General features: G+C 38.3%; 1 protein-coding gene across 1 annotated transcript; it reads right to left on the reverse strand.

Moving 5' to 3' along the window:
• Window positions 1-440: 440 nt before the first annotated feature.
• LOC128657150 (gastrula zinc finger protein XlCGF66.1-like) lies at window positions 441-14,701 on the reverse strand. The gene is made up of 5 exons (XM_053711392.1): window positions 14,684-14,701; window positions 12,242-12,347; window positions 8,693-8,797; window positions 7,416-7,563; window positions 441-6,525 (listed from the first exon to the last, which is right to left on the reverse strand). The coding sequence occupies exons 2-5, from the start codon at window positions 12,317-12,319 to the stop codon at window positions 6,431-6,433; spliced, it is 426 nt and encodes a 141-aa protein (XP_053567367.1). The 5' UTR covers window positions 12,320-12,347; window positions 14,684-14,701; the 3' UTR covers window positions 441-6,430.
• Window positions 14,702-16,012: the final 1,311 nt, after the last annotated feature.

The raw sequence follows: 16,012 nt of genomic DNA on the forward strand, positions 1-16,012 counted from the left end.
TGTCATTTGCATATGCAACGTAATTGACTCACTACTACAGCCACGTCTACTCTAAGACACATTGTGCCATAATTAGATTCTTAAACCACCTTGCCACAATAATATATACTACATGCTTGCATAAGTTACTAAGCAATCGATCGGTCAAGTGTATATTTACTATTGGTACAAATCTTAAAACTCTGGCCATTAAAACTTGATACACCACCTAAACGATTATATTCATTGTGTTAACTCTCCTGCACTATAGCTAAAATAATGCAATCTTAATACAATTATATATGAGGGATATACTTAAAATTACTAGGCAGATTGCAGTCAACTCATATTTTTTCGCATATAAGATAAATAATTATCCTCTCTGTGAGCTTGAGCTAATTTTAACCAGTGTGTGTGAGAGTGTTTGTATGAGTCCTGCTGGACTTAACCCTTTGTCTCAAATAAAGTTTTGCCTAGTATGAGTGTTGTTTTTTGAGACAAATTTTATTACAAAAAAAAATTGATTCCTTACACTTATGGGATTTTGTTGATATATTCACTAAGAGATAAGCAGCCTTTCCTTTTTTTTGCAAATCTCTTTTTTGCATAAGTGAGAGTGAAGAGACTAGAGGGTGTGTGTGTACCATTTATATAAATCAGAGGGTGAGAGTGAAGAGACTAGAGGGTGTGTGTGTGTATCATTTATATAAATCAGAGGGTGAGAGTGAAGAGACTAGAGTGTGTGTGTACCATTTACATAAATCAGAGGGTGAGAGTGAAGAGACTAGAGGGTGTGTGTGTATCATTTACATAAATCAGAGGGTGAGAGTGAAGAGACTAGAGGGTGTGAGTGTGTGTGTACCATTTACATAAATCAGAGGGTGAGAGTGAAGAGACTAGAGGGTGTGTGTGTGTACCATTTACATAAATCAGAGGGTGAGAGTGAAGAGACTAGAGGGTGTGTGTGTACCATTTAAATAAATCAGAGGGTGAGAGTGAAGAGACTAGAGGGTGTGTGTGTACCATTTACATAAATCAGAGAGTGAGAGTGAAGAGACTAGAGGGTGTGTGTGTACCATTTACATAAATCAGAGGGTGAGAGTGAAGAGACTAGAGGGTGTATGTGTACCATTTAAATAAATCAGAGGGTGAGAGTGAAGAGACTAGAGGGTGTGTGTGTACCATTTACATAAATCAGAGAGTGAGAGTGGAGAGACTAGAGGGTGTGAGTGTGTGTGTACCATTTACATAAATCAGAGGGTGAGAGTGAAGAGACTAGAGGGTGTGTGTGTGTACCATTTACATAAATCAGAGGGTGAGAGTGAAGAGACTAGAGGGTGTGTGTGTGTACCATTTATATAAATCAGAGGGTGAGAGTGAAGAGACTAGAGGGTGTGTGCGTACCATTTACATAAATCAGAGGGTGAGAGTGAAGAGACTAGAGGGTGTGTGTGTGTACCATTTATATAAATCACAGGGTGAGAGTGAAGAGACTAGAGGGTGTGTGTGTGTGTGTACCATTTATATAAATCAGAGGGGGAGAGTGAAGAGACTAGGGGGTGTGTGTGTGTACCATTTATATAAATCAGAGGGTGAGAGTGAAGAGACTAGAGGGTGTGTGTGTGTACCATTTACATAAATCAGAGGGTGAGAGTGAAGAGACTAGAGGGTGTGTGTGTGTGTGTGTACCATTTATATAAATCAGAGGGTGAGAGTGAAGAGACTAGAGGGTGTGTGTGTACCATTTACATAAATCAGAGGGTGAGAGTGGAGAGACTAGAGGGTGTGTGTATGTACCATTTACATAAATCAGAGGGTGAGAGTGGAGAGACTAGAGGGTGTGTGTATGTACCATTTATATAAATCAGAGGGTGAGAGTAAAGAGACTAGAGGGTGTGTGTGTACCATTTACATAAATCAGAGGGTGAGAGTGGAGAGACTAGAGGGTGTGTGTATGTACCATTTACATAAATCAGAGGGTGAGAGTGGAGAGACTAGAGGGTGTGTGTGTTTGTGTACCATTTACATAAATCAGAGGGTGAGAGTGAAGAGACTAGAGGGTGTGTGTGTACCATTTATATAAATCAGAGGGTGAGAGTGAAGAGACTAGAGGGTGTGTGTGTGTGTGTGTGTACCATTTACATTAATCAGAGGGTGAGAGTGAAGAGACTAGAGGGTGTGTGTACCATTTACATAAATCAGAGGGTGAGAGTGGAGAGACTAGAGGGTGTGTGTGTATGTACCATTTACATAAATCAGAGGGTGAGAGTGGAGAGACTAGAGGGTGTGTGTGTACAATTAAAATAAATCAGAGGGTGAGAGTGAAGAGACTAGAGGGTGTGTGTGTGTGTACCATTTATATAAATCAGAGGGTGAGAGTGGAGAGACTAGAGGGTGTGTGTGTACCATTTATATAAATCAGAGGGTGAGAGTGAAGAGACTAGAGGGTGTGTGTGTGTATGTACCATTTACATAAATCAGAGGGTGAGAGTGAAGAGACTAGAGGGTGTGTGTGTATGTACCATTTATATAAATCAGAGAGCGAGAAAGAAGAGACTAGAGTGTGTGTGTGTGTACCATTTACATAAATCAGAGGGTGAGAGTGGAGAGACTAGAGGGTGTGTGTGTGTGTTTACCATTTACATAAATCAGAGGGTGAGAGTGGAGAGACTAGAGGGTGTGTGTGTGTGTTTACCATTTACATAAATCAGAGGGTGAGAGTGGAGAGACTAGAAGGTGGGTGTGTGTGTACCATTTACATAAATCATAGGGTGAGAGTGAAGAGACTAGAGGGTGTGTGTGTATGTACCATTTATATAAATCAGAGGGTGAGAGTGAAGAGACTAGAGGGTGTGTGTGTGTGTACCATTTATATAAATCAGAGGGTGAGAGTGAAGAGACTAGAGGGTGTGTGTGTGTACCATTTACATAAATCAGAGGGTGAGAGTGGAGAGACTAGAGGGTGTGTGTGTACAATTTACATAAATCGGAGGGTGAGAGTGAAGAGACTAGAGGGTGTGTGTGTGTACCATTTACATAAATCAGAGGGTGAGAGTGGGTGTGTGTATATAACATTTACATAAATCAGAGGGTGAGAGTGGAGAGACTAGAGGGTGTGTGTGTGTACAATTTACATAAATCAGAGGGTGAGAGTGAAGAGACTAGAGGGTGTGTGTGTGTGTGTGTACCATTTATATAAATCAGAGGATGAGAGTGGAGAGACTAGAGGGTGTGTATGTACCATTTATATAAATCAGAGGGTGAGAGTGAAAAGACTAGAGGGTGTGTATGTACCATTTATATAAATCAGAGGGTGAGAGTGGAGAGACTAGAGGGTGTGTGTGTACCATTTATATAAATCAGGGGGTGAGACTGAAGAGTCTAGAGGGTGTGTGTATGTACCATTTATATAAATCAGAGGGTGAGAGTGAAGAGACTAGAGGGTGTGTGTACCATTTATATAAATCAGAGGGTGAGAGTGAAGAGACTAGAGGGTGTGTGTGTATGTACCATTTACATAAATCAGAGGGTGAGAGTGGAGGGACTAGAGGGTGTGTGTATGTACCATTTATATAAATCAGAGGGTGAGAGTGAAGAGACTAGAGGGTGTGTGTGTATGTACCATTTATATAAATCAGAGGGTGAGAGTGAAAAGACTAGAGGGTGTGTGTGTGTGTACCATTTATATAAATCAGAGGGTGAGAGTAGAGAGACTAGAGGGTGTGTGTGTGTACCATTTATATAAATCAGAGGGTGAGAGTGAAGAGACTAGAGGGTGTGTGTGTGTGTACCATTTATATAAATCAGAGGGTGAGAGTGAAGAGACTAGAGGGTGTGTGTGTGTGTACCATTTACATAAATCAGAGGGTGAGAGTGAAGAGACTAGAGGGTGTGTGTATATACCATTTATATAAATCAGAGGGTGAGAGTGAAGAGACTAGAGGGTGTGTGTGTGTGTACCATTTATATAAATCAGAGGGTGAGAGTGGAGACTAGAGGGTGTGTGTGTGTACCAATTACATAAATCAGAGGGTGAGAGTGAAGAGACTAGAGGGTGTGTGTGTGTGTACCAATTACATAAATCAGAGGGTGAGAGTGAAGAGACTAGAGGGTGTGTGTGTATGTACCATTTATATAAATCAGAGGGTGAGAGTGAAGAGACTAGAGGGTGTGTGTGTGTACCATTTATATAAATCAGAGGGTGAGAGTGAAGAGACTAGAGGGTGTGTGTGTGTGTACCAATTACATAAATCAGAGGGTGAGAGTGAAGAGACTAGAGGGTGTGTGTGTGTGTATGTACCATTTATATAAATCAGAGGGTGAGAGTGAAGAGACTAGAGGGTGTGTGTGTGTGTACCATTTATATAAATCAGAGGGTGAGAGTGAAGAGACTAGAGGGTGTGTGTGTATGTACCATTTATATAAATCAGAGGGTGAGAGTGAAGAGACTAGAGGGTGTGTGTGTGTACCATTTATATAAATCAGAGGGTGAGAGTGAAGAGACTAGAGGGTGTGTGTACCATTTATATAAATCAGAGGGTGAGAGTGAAGAGACTAGAGGGTGTGTGTGTACCATTTATATAAATCAGAGGGTGAGAGTGAAGAGACTAGAGGGTGTTGTGTGTGTGTGTGTGTGTGTGTACCATTTACATAAATCAGAGGGTGAGAGTGAAGAGACTAGAGGGTGTGTGTGTACCATTTATATAAATCAGAGGGTGAGAGTAAAGAGACTAGAGGGTGTGTGTGTGTACCATTTATATAAATCAGAGGGTGAGAGTGAAGAGACTAGAGGGTGTGTGTGTACCATTTATATAAATCAGAGGGTGAGAGTAAAGAGACTAGAGGGTGTGTGTGTGTACCATTTACATAAATCAGAGGGTGAGAGTGAAGAGACTAGAGGGTGTGTGTGTATACCATTTACATAAATCAGAGGGTGAGAGTGAAGAGACTAGAGGGTGTGTGTGTACCATTTATATAAATCAGAGGGTGAGAGTAAAGAGACTAGAGGGTGAGTGTGTGTACCATTTATATAAATCAGAGGGTGAGAGTGAAGAGACTAGAGGGTGTGTGTATGTACCATTTACATAAATCAGAGGGTGAGAGTGGAGAGACTAGAGGGTGTGTGTGTACCATTTACATAAATCAGAGGGTGAGAGTGAAGAGACTAGAGGGTGTGTGTGTGCCATTTACATAAATCAGAGGGTGAGAGTGGAGAGACTAGAGGGTGTGTGTATGTACCATTTACATAAATCAGAGGGTGAGAGTGAAGAGACTAGAGGGTGTGTGTGTATGTACCATTTACATAAATCAGAGGGTGAGAGTGAAGAGACTATAGGGTGTGTGTGTATGTACCATTTACATAAATCATAGGGTGAGAGTGAAGAGACTAGAGGGTGTGTGTGTATGTACCATTTACATAAATCAGAGGGTGAGAGTGGAGAGACTAGAGGGTGTGTGTGTGTACCATTTATATAAATCCGAGGGTGAGAGTGAAGAGACTAGAGGGTGTGTGTGTGTACCATTTATATAAATCAGAGGGTGAGAGTGAAGAAACTAGAGGGTGTGTGTGTGTGTACCATTTATATAAATCAGAGGGTGAGAGTGAAGAGACTAGAGGGTGTGTGTGTACCATTTATATAAATCAGAGGGTGAGAGTGAAGAGACTAGAGGGTGTGTGTGTACCATGTATATAAATCAGAGGGTGAGAGTGAAGAGACTAGAGGGTGTGTGTGTATGTACCATTAATATAAATCAGAGGGTGAGAGTGGAGAAACTAGAGGGTGTGTGTGTGTACCATTTATATAAATCAGAGGGTGAGAGTGGAGAGACTAGAGGGTGTGTGTGTGTGTACCATTTATATAAATCAGAGGGTGAGAGTGAAGAGACTAGAGGGTGTGTGTGTGTACCATTTATATAAATCAGAGGGTGAGAGTGAAGAGACTAGAGGGTGTGTGTGTGTACCATTTATATAAATCAGAGGGTGAGAGTGGAGAGACTAGAGGTGGTGTGTGTGTGTACCATTTATATAAATCAGAGGGTGAGAGTGAAGAGACTAGAGGGTGTGTGTGTACCATTTACATAAATCCGAGGGTGAGAGTGAAGAGACTAGAGGGTGTGTGTGTGTGTACTATTTATATAAATCAGAGGGTGAGAGTGAAGAGACTAGAGGGTGTGTGTGCGTAGCATTTACATAAATCAGAGGGTGAGAGTGAAGAGACTATAGGGCGTGTGTGTACCATTTACATAAATCAGAGGGTGAGAGTGAAGAGACTAGAGGGTGTGTGTACCATTTACATAAATCAGAGGGTGAGAGAGAAGGGAAGGTAGGTTTATGTACCAAATAGATTTTAGCATTGCAATCTGTCTGTACTGAGGTTCATTATTTTTATAGGGTGAAATGATATCAGAATCAGGTGGGGTTTTTTTTAAAGTGTGAAGCTTATACCATAGATCACTCACTTGCAGAGACATCTGATGGCTTAATATCCTGTACAAGTTCTCCTTGTGCTCCTGTGTCTAGATTTTCATCTCTGTGACCTGTTAGTTCTAATAGAGAATAAAATGAGTTTATTTTGCTAATTAAACAATGTACAATGTACTCTATTAGAATTGTTTAAAGCTGATCTGATGCTGGATAAAGCTACATTTCTCTATCAGCCAATGCGCATTACAACCTAAGAATGTGACGTGCATTTCCCGCTAGTCTGTTGCTTAAAGTGATGGTTAAGTCTCCCCTTTATAAAATCAGATGCGGAATGTTAGTGATATTTTAAATGGAGTTTAATTCATCGGTTGTAATGAAGATGCGCTATAAAACTTACTTTTTATTATAGATATGAAGTTCAGATAGCTCGCGCCCGCCGTTCAAAATTACATTTTTCTGTGATGAAGTTCAGATAGCTCGCGCCCGCCGTTCAAAATTACATTTTTCTGTGCGCTAACGGTTTCAATTGTTCTCCAATCAGCGCTCTAGCTACAACAAAAGTTACCTATGGGGAGAGCGCTGATTGTACAACAATTCAAACCGTTAACTCACAGAAAATTTGACTTTTGAAGTGGGAAGCGGAGCATTTGAATTTCATATCTATATTAAAAAGTTATTGCGCATCTTCATTACCACTGATGACTTAAACTCCATCCAAAATATCACTAACGTTACAGATCTGTTTTTATAAAGGGAGAGTTTATCATCACCTTAAATAAATTTGTGCATATAAAAATATTCATATACAATTGCATTACTATCCCTGACAAACGTTTTGCCTCTCACACCCTTGTAAAAAATGTTTTGATATTTATTGGGTATAAAACTTGTTTATAATCAGACAGCTCATTAGATTAACACACATGACGGATTGTAGATTTACACTCTGTCAGTTACTTCTGTAGTGTTTGTGCATTTCCTGAGTGAGATATTTATTACTACACAGCGTTACCTGAGCTCTCATTTCCTGGGATCTCCATAGTCCTTACTGCTTGGTGAGTCTCCATCATGACGTCCTTGTAAAGCTCCTTGTGTCCCTCTATATACTCCCACTCCTCCATAGAGAAATAAACAGCAACATCCTCACACTTTATAGGCACCTGAAACACACACAACTCATTCAGCGCTGACACAGGGACTGGTTCTGTCACACACTTTTACTGACAGAGCCAGGATAATGTTATTGAGAACATCCAGAGACACAGACATAAGTTAGGAAAATATTCAAAGGGACAGATAGGTAAGTAAAGAGTTACTGAGTCCTGGCACTAGTATAATGCCCCATTCCCCAGCAGTGTGCACCTCTATAATCAGTCGGTGAATGCTGCTGAAAAGGGGGGGGGGGGGTGGATTTTTCCTGTAATGGTGAAATTCTATAGAGAACATTTTCCAACCAAAGACCAAGGGTTCGAATGTGACCTTTAGAGACAAATATATGCCACCACTAACCAGAACAAACTAGAATCTAGATTACAAGTCAAGAGAGACTTTGGTCCGTGTTATAGTATTTCTCAATTTGGTATTAGAATTCACTGGTTAAAATATTTCTGAAAAACTTATTTGTTGAGGGCAACTTAGTTAGTCCATCATATGCTTATGAGATGCGCTAAATAACGTGCTGGCCAAACTTAGCATAATATTACCAGCTGAATATCACGTGCACAATGCATAGAATGATAAACTTTTAATATCGCTTTTTAAAAGCTGTAAACTGTTACAGTGAACTGGCATTATAAGCTCCATAACCCCTCTGCAATAAACACATAAAATGACACACCCTTATAACATTTAACCTCTTAATTGACAGGACCCACTACAATAATTCCCCACAACCACTATACCCCCTAACAGCCATTTTTTAGGTGCTTGTAACTTTTCTTTGCATAAACAAATTTCTTTGAAATGTGCCAGCAGCTTTGTGGGCATCCTCAGTGATAAGAATTGCTAAAAACTTTACATAAATATTTGAATATTTTTGGTCTAATATAATAATATATTTTGGATGTTTTGTTTTTCAGATTACCCTTGCTTTTTAAAGTATATACACAAAGATACATATGTTTGGTCCTTAGTATGAAAAGGTTATGTACCCCATGTATAGAATGAGCGAGGGCATGTTAGGCTGCAATCAGCATATTCTAATCATTACAAACCATGTAAATATGTGTAAATAAACAAATACAGCCAGTGACAGGGACATGCAGCTGTTATTATGACATATTCCATCACCTCCCCTGTCAGCAGGTACATGATCTGCAGGGTGTGGGTCAGTATCCTCTCTGTTGTCATCTTGTCCCCGGTCATGTGACTCGCTGTCAGTGAGTTAGTCACACGCTGCAAGAATGAAACATAAAAATATCACTGACCCCTCTCACATCACTTGTGTGTATCCCGTTATCACATTCCCCATCTCATCATGGTCACATGGAAAACCATTGCAAAATATCTGCACCTACAGTAAATATTGTATATATTCACAGTATATATCAGGAATTAATTGTTGCATTGCAAAATATCTGCACCTACAGTAAATATTGTATATATGCACAGTATATATCAGGAATTAATTGTTGCATTGCAAAATATCTGCACCTACAGTAAATATTGTATATATGCACAGTATATATCAGGAATTAAGTGTTGCATTGCAAAATATCTGCACACACAAATATTGTATATATGCACACAGTATATATCAGGAATTAAAGGGATATTAAACAGTATGAAACTGTAATATAAGATGTTTAATTATATGTAGCTAAAAAAGACTTTCCAATATACTTTTATTATTTATTTTGTTCCCTTTTCCTGTAATTTAACAAAGACATTTTTTGATTTCTAAATTCCACTGAGTTTCTATAAAGTATGGGAGCTGCCATGTTTGAGCTTAAAGGGACATAAACTCAATTTTTTTCTTTCATGATTCAGATAGAGCATACAATTCTAGCCAAATTTCCAATTTACTTCTGTTACCAGATTTCTTTGTTTTCTTGTTATCCTTTGTTGAAAAGCTGGGATGTAAGCTCATGAGTGTGCACGTGTCCACAACACTATATGGCAGCAGTTTTGCAACAATGTTATACATTAGCAGGAGCACTAGATGACAGCACTATTTCCTGTCATGCAGTGCTTCAGGCATGTGCACGCTACCTACCTAGGTATCCCTTCAACAAAGAATAACATGAGAACAAAACAAATTTGATTATAGAAGTAAATTGGAAACTTTTTAAAAATTGTATTATTTATCTAAATAATGAAAGAAAACTTTTAGGTTTACTGTCCCTTTAAGTTGCCCCTTATCTGTTTTCCTGCAGAAGAGAATTAGAGACAGATATAAAACAGGTAATGAAAGAAGTAATTTCACACAACTTTCAGAGTTTGTCACAGAAAATTTTGCCAGCCGGGTTGTATTATGAAATAGCCGGGTGGCATTATGAAGTGGTGTGTGAGCAGTGTAATATTTTCTAATATTATATAATTTTCTGCATAATTTAGCATAAATGTTTTTAATGATAATTTGTGATTTTTTTTTTTATTTTTTTTTAATATTAGCTAATTTTAACTTAATATTGGCTAAAATTTTAGCAGGTGGTCAGTAAAACCACCCATATAGTGCACCCGCTAAAAGGTTTCTAGCTTTATTTACACAAACAGAGATAAATAGAAAAATAGTTTAAACATGGCGGCGTCCATTACTTTATAGAAACTAAAGTCATTTATAGAAATTAAACCTTTAGACATATATTTTCAATATTTAAACTGATATAATTGTAAAGATAAATCTACATAGTATTCTAAGACTAATCTTTGCATTGAAAACATCATAATGTCTAGTATTTATTTACTGTTTAATATTTGTAACACAATGTAGGAAGGGCGCTACAAAGCAGAGTAAAATGTGTCAAAATGATAATAATAATGTGCGCACGGTACATAAATAATTCATAAAAAATATTATTTTAATTTGGGGTTCAATGTTGATATAAAATTCACTATTAAAACAAAACTCTGAGCAAAAAATAATAAAAGTCTGTATATGATCAGGAGCTGCGGAACAAGGTTTGCTTTAAAGGTCAAGTCAACCAGTACCTTCATATATTGGTGGATAAGTACAAGTGGTAATTGGGAGACGTCCCAGGACTTTTGAACCGTAATCCACATTTAAGCTTATGGACTGTCATTTTTGAGGACTTTTAATGTTATAAACTGTGACTCATTTTATCAATAGTGATGTTTTATTATTTTTTGCTCAGAGTTTTGTATTAATAGTGAATTTTATATCAACATTGAACACCAAATTAAAATATTTGTATTAATTATTTATCTACCGTGCACACATTATTATTATTATTATTATAATTTTGACACATTTGACTCTGCTTTGTAGCGTCCTTCCTACACTGTTACGATTGTTATATTTCATATCTTTAGAAAGGAGATATTTTGGGAGAGGCAGTAAGTCAGGAGTGTTGCGCAACACTTATATTTTTCCAGTTTAACATCCCTTGCAAAATATCTGTGAACACAATAACGTTTTTACATATGCACAGTATTTCTTAGCAATTAAGCGCAGCATTGGAAAAGATCAGCATGCAAAATACATTTTATAAGCATTTAAATGGTCATTTTGTTTCTAACATTCACACTGATTTGCAGTGCAGGGGAAAAACCCTTAATAAGCTTTTTAAATATATCCTTTGCTGTTGAGAATTAAGGATAAATATAATTAAGCTCCTGCACTGATCAATCAATCACTGTCTAATATGTTGAAAGGTCAGTTTCTGGATTCTGCAAGATTTAGGCTCCAGTATCTTTACGTGCAGTTGAAAAAAACAAAAAACCCACATACATTATATAGAGATAAATTACAGGATATCCAGGTAACATGCACAATGAAATTACCAGGATGTGAGTAGACTAACCAGGTAGCGGATGTACGTGCAGGTATTATCTATATATGACATATGTACACTTGCTTATGGCCATTCTATACAATAGCATTTCCACTTCTGCACAAATTACTACTTGTTTATACCATATAAAGACCAGTTTATTCTTTATTAGCCTACACCTGACATCTATTCATAAGCAACCTAAGCTGCCCCATGGTCTGTGTATGGGAATGATGGAACAAACTACAATAGGCTGTTTGAATTTCTACAAGAGAATATTCACAGAAACATTCTACACTTTTATATTTGCACAAACACCTTAAAGGGACATTCCGGTCAAAATTGAAATGCACATAGATGAATTACATCTCTGAATAGAAACATATTTGCAATATACATGTATTGGCAAAAATGCTTCTAGTAAAGTTATCACTGTTTTAGTGTTAACATTTTTCTTTGCACATGCATGTAAAGCACAGCTAGATATTCTCAGTGCACCAGCACTAAATACTGCAGCTGCTCAGATAATCAGTGGGGCTTGTATCATGCCAGCAATTAACAATTTGAGTCATTACCAGATGGTATAAGCACCTTAGGCTCTCCGAGCAAGTGTTGTGTTCAAAATGCTGGTGCATAGTGCATACTTAAATACACTTTTAAAACAGCTATAACTTTTACTAGAAGCATTTTTGCTAATGCATATATATTACAAAACTGCTTCTATTCAAAGCTGAAATGTATCCATGTAAATTCCAATTTTGGATGGAATGTCCCTTTAAACACTGGCTTCTTATTTTCCTCTGAGCATCTGTCACTTCTTGTTGCTAAGCAACTAATACACATATTCCCTGCAAGAGGTTACTGTGGTGTCGTTATATTTTCTCACCTCTCCCGTCAGCAGGTAGAGAATCTCCAGGATGTGATTCAGGATCTGCTCAGGCAGCTTCTTCTTCATCTTGTTCATGGTCAGTAATATTCTGTAACACTAAGGCCTGCAGCAGTAGCACATACATGACAGAAATTACACATATAAGAATAATAGCCATACATACACTTATACACACACTGACCTATGCATACATGTGTAGCCCACATATATCTATACAAACTCACATATACACTTCATATACATGTATGCATTAATACACACACCTCATAGTAAAGACTGTTTCCTCTGCCACACACACAGCCCCCTCGCCAATACATTATATACATAAATATATATCACTCTGTCTTTCTCTCTCACCCCCCCCTTCCAGTACCTTATATACAGATATATAATATTATAAAAAGGTTCTCTCTGCCTTACACACACAGCCCCCTACCCAGCACCTTATATACAGATATATTATAGAGATGATCCCTCTATCGCTCACATGCCAACCCCATTCCCAGTACCTTATATACAGGTATATAATATTATAGAGATGATTCCTCTGCCTCTCACATACAAACCCCAACACCAGTACCTTATATACAGATATATACGATTATGGATTAATCTGCCTCAAACACACACAATCCTCTGCAGTAGCTTATATAGAGGCATTTACTATTTAAGAGATGTTCGTTCTGTGATGCACACATTTCCCCAGTGCTTTATACACAGACACATCACCAGTTAGAAAGTTACTCAGATTTAACCCAAATATCATACTATAAAGAGGTCCCCTCTGTCTCACATACAACTCCATCCCCAGTACCTTATATAGTGCTTAAAAGGGCCGATTTATGAAATTCAAGGGACATTTGGGGCCCAATATTTTTAAAATTCCACAGTAAAAATGGTCCAAACTTAATGATACCGTAGAGTGGTCATTGTGTGAGCTAGCTGTGGTTAAATTTTAGTGGAACAATGGGAGATTTCTTTTTTATTCCTAAGTGAATTTGCTGAAAAGGGCCAATTTATGCAATTTGAGGGACATTTGGGGCCCAATATTTTTAAAATTCCACGGTAAAAAGTCTCCAAACTTTGTGATATCGTAGATGGGTCATTGTGTGAGCTAGCTGTTGTGAAATTTTAGTGGAACAATGGGAGATTTCTTTTTTATTCCTAAGTAAATTTGCTGAAAAGGGCCGATTTATGAAATTCAAGGGACATTTGGGGCCCAATATTTTTAAAATTCCACAGTAAAAATGGTCCAAACTTAGTGATACCGTAGAGGGGTCATTGTGTGAGCTAGCTGTGGTGAAATTTTAGTGGAACAATGGGAGATTTCTTTTTTATTCCTAAGTGAATTTGCTGAAAAGGGCCAATTTATGCAATTTGAGGGACATTTGGGGCCCAATATTTTTAAAATTCCACAGTAAAAACTCTCCAAAATTTATGATATCGTAGAGGGGTCATTGTGTGAGCTAGCTGTGGTGAAAATGTAGTGGCGCAATGGGAGATTTTGCTTTTATCCCTAAGTGAAATTGCTTGAAAGTGATGATTTTTGCAATTTTAGGGAAGTTTGGGGCCCTATATTTTTAAAATTCCACACTAAAAAGTTTCCATACTTTGTGATATCTTAGTGGGGTCATTATTTGAACTAGCTGTGGTGAAAATGTAGTGGCACAGTGGGGAATTTTGTTTTTAACGCCTAGAGAAATGCTGGAATATGACTTTTTTTTTTACATTTGAGTGACATTTACAACAAAAATGCTTGTGGTATTCATTAAAACATTTCTTATTAGCATATATGTATGGTACAGCCTTTAATAGTCTTAAGAAAGTACTAACAAATAAGTGTCTGATAGCTTGACTACTGTTTTAAACCTGTCTGATAGCTCCAAAACAGTGTCTGATAGCTTGACTTGGATTTTTAAACTGTCTGATAGCTTGACTCCAGTCCCCCAGCCGCTATACAGACTTTCAGCCCTCCCCTCTGTATCACATTCCAGCCCATGTTCAGCCCTCCTCACACCCCAGCCCCTATACAGATTATCAGCCCCCCTCTCTCTCACAACCCCCCCATTCTATACTGGTTCACAGTTCTCCTCTGCCCCACACCTAAGCCCCTGTACAGACTATTAACCCCCTCTGGGTCAAACATCAGTCCCTCTCTGTCTTACACTCCAGCCCCTGTACAGCACCGCTGTCACCCTGCCTCAGCCTGTACAAGTACTCAGCTCCCCTCTGTCTGGCACATAAACCCCTCCTCCTCCACTTAACCCCTCTCTCTCCGCACCCACAGCTCACCCTCTTAACCCCACTCTCTGCACCCACAGCCCCCCTCCTCACCTATAGGAGGTTAATATTAGTTGTCACGCTTACTTAAATCACATATAAATCACTCCCGAGTTGCTGTACTAACCATTGCGTATATACTTAAATCACATATATTACCTGGTAGTAGCTAGATCCAGTCCGGTAAAAGGACAGATGAGGTCACTGCAGTCACGTGGCTTCTGGGAGTTCATGGTCCTTTTGCTGCAAGGGATCTAGCTGCTACTCGAGGATAAAGTATTGGAACTTCTGGAAGGAGGCTGTGTGTGTGAGGCAGAGGGATCCTCTTTATAATAATATTTGTCTGTAAATAATGCACTGGTGAGGTATTTTTATGTGAGGCAATGGGAATATCTATATAATATTATATACCTGTAGATAAGGTACTAGGATTATTGAACAAAAGTATCAACGTTGGGACCCCGCCTCTTTTACTGGACGTGAAGCTGATGCATACAGCTTCCGCTGCACTGCATGCTGGGAGTATGTTCGTGGTTTCCTGCTTCCGTTTAATTCCTGCTGAAGATCACGCTGGTAGGAACGCTGTCAATTGTCTCCTTTGACTTACTTATAGTAATTTCCCGTGTTTGTTTCCTGGGATGTGCTGACTCTCAGCTGCCTAATAACCAAGTCAGTAATTTAGCTATAGACTGATGGGTGTCATATGTGTGCAATGTTGTTTTAATATAACTGTATTAGTGTGTGACTGTGTTTATACTGTGTGTGTGATAAATGTGTAGCTTTCTACATGATATGTAGCTCCATATAAGGTCTATAAACTATGTCTTTTGTTCTTTATATTAGATTGCAGGGAAGTGCAATACATATTAGGTAGAGGGAATATTATATATGTATATTAGATACTGGGGAAGGGAGTTTGTGTGCGCTTGTGCAGAGGGAACCTCTCTATAGTATATATCTGTATATAAGGTACATGGAGGGGCAGTTTGTGATGCATAGTCAAAGGGCTATTATGATGTAAAATTACTTAACGAGTCTAATGCTATTTCACCCCCACACATAGGTAGAACGTCTCTACTAAGGTTTTGTAGAAGTTGGCTCTGTTTGAGTGAGAGGGAACCTGTGATAATATGTACTGTATATCTATAAGGTACTGGGAAGGGTGTGTGTGAGAGGCAGAGGGAGCATCTCTATAATATATATCTGTATAGAAGATACAGTGAGGGGTCTGTATATGGTAGGTAAAGGGAACTATATATATATATATATATATATATATATATATATATACACACACAGTAAGCTCATCAAGTTTATTTTATTTAAAATGTTTAGTTTTATGTAATGAAATAACTTTGCAATATATTTTCATTCTTTATTTTGACCTTTTTTTGTGTCATCTGGTTCAGAAAATTAAGCAATTTTTAATTCTAAGAACTTAGATGCACCCTGCTGACTTCTCAAGGCTAACTCGGCTACATATATGTC

Source organism: Bombina bombina, chromosome 4 (genome assembly GCF_027579735.1).
Source record: "Bombina bombina isolate aBomBom1 chromosome 4, aBomBom1.pri, whole genome shotgun sequence".
Lineage (NCBI taxonomy): Eukaryota > Metazoa > Chordata > Amphibia > Anura > Bombinatoridae > Bombina > Bombina bombina.

Bases quoted from the DNA above. Each gene is read 5' to 3' on its own strand.
- LOC128657150 (XM_053711392.1), bottom strand. From the start codon at position 12,319: ATGAACAAGATGAAGAAGAAGCTGCCTGAGCAGATCCTGAATCACATC. The intron at 8,798-12,241 runs GTGAGAAAATAT...TCATTCTTGCAG, and splicing joins TCTACCTGCTGACGGGAGAG to CGTGTGACTAACTCACTGAC. The intron at 7,564-8,692 runs GTGATGGAATAT...TGTGTGTTTCAG, and splicing joins TGTACCTGCTGACAGGGGAG to GTGCCTATAAAGTGTGAGGA.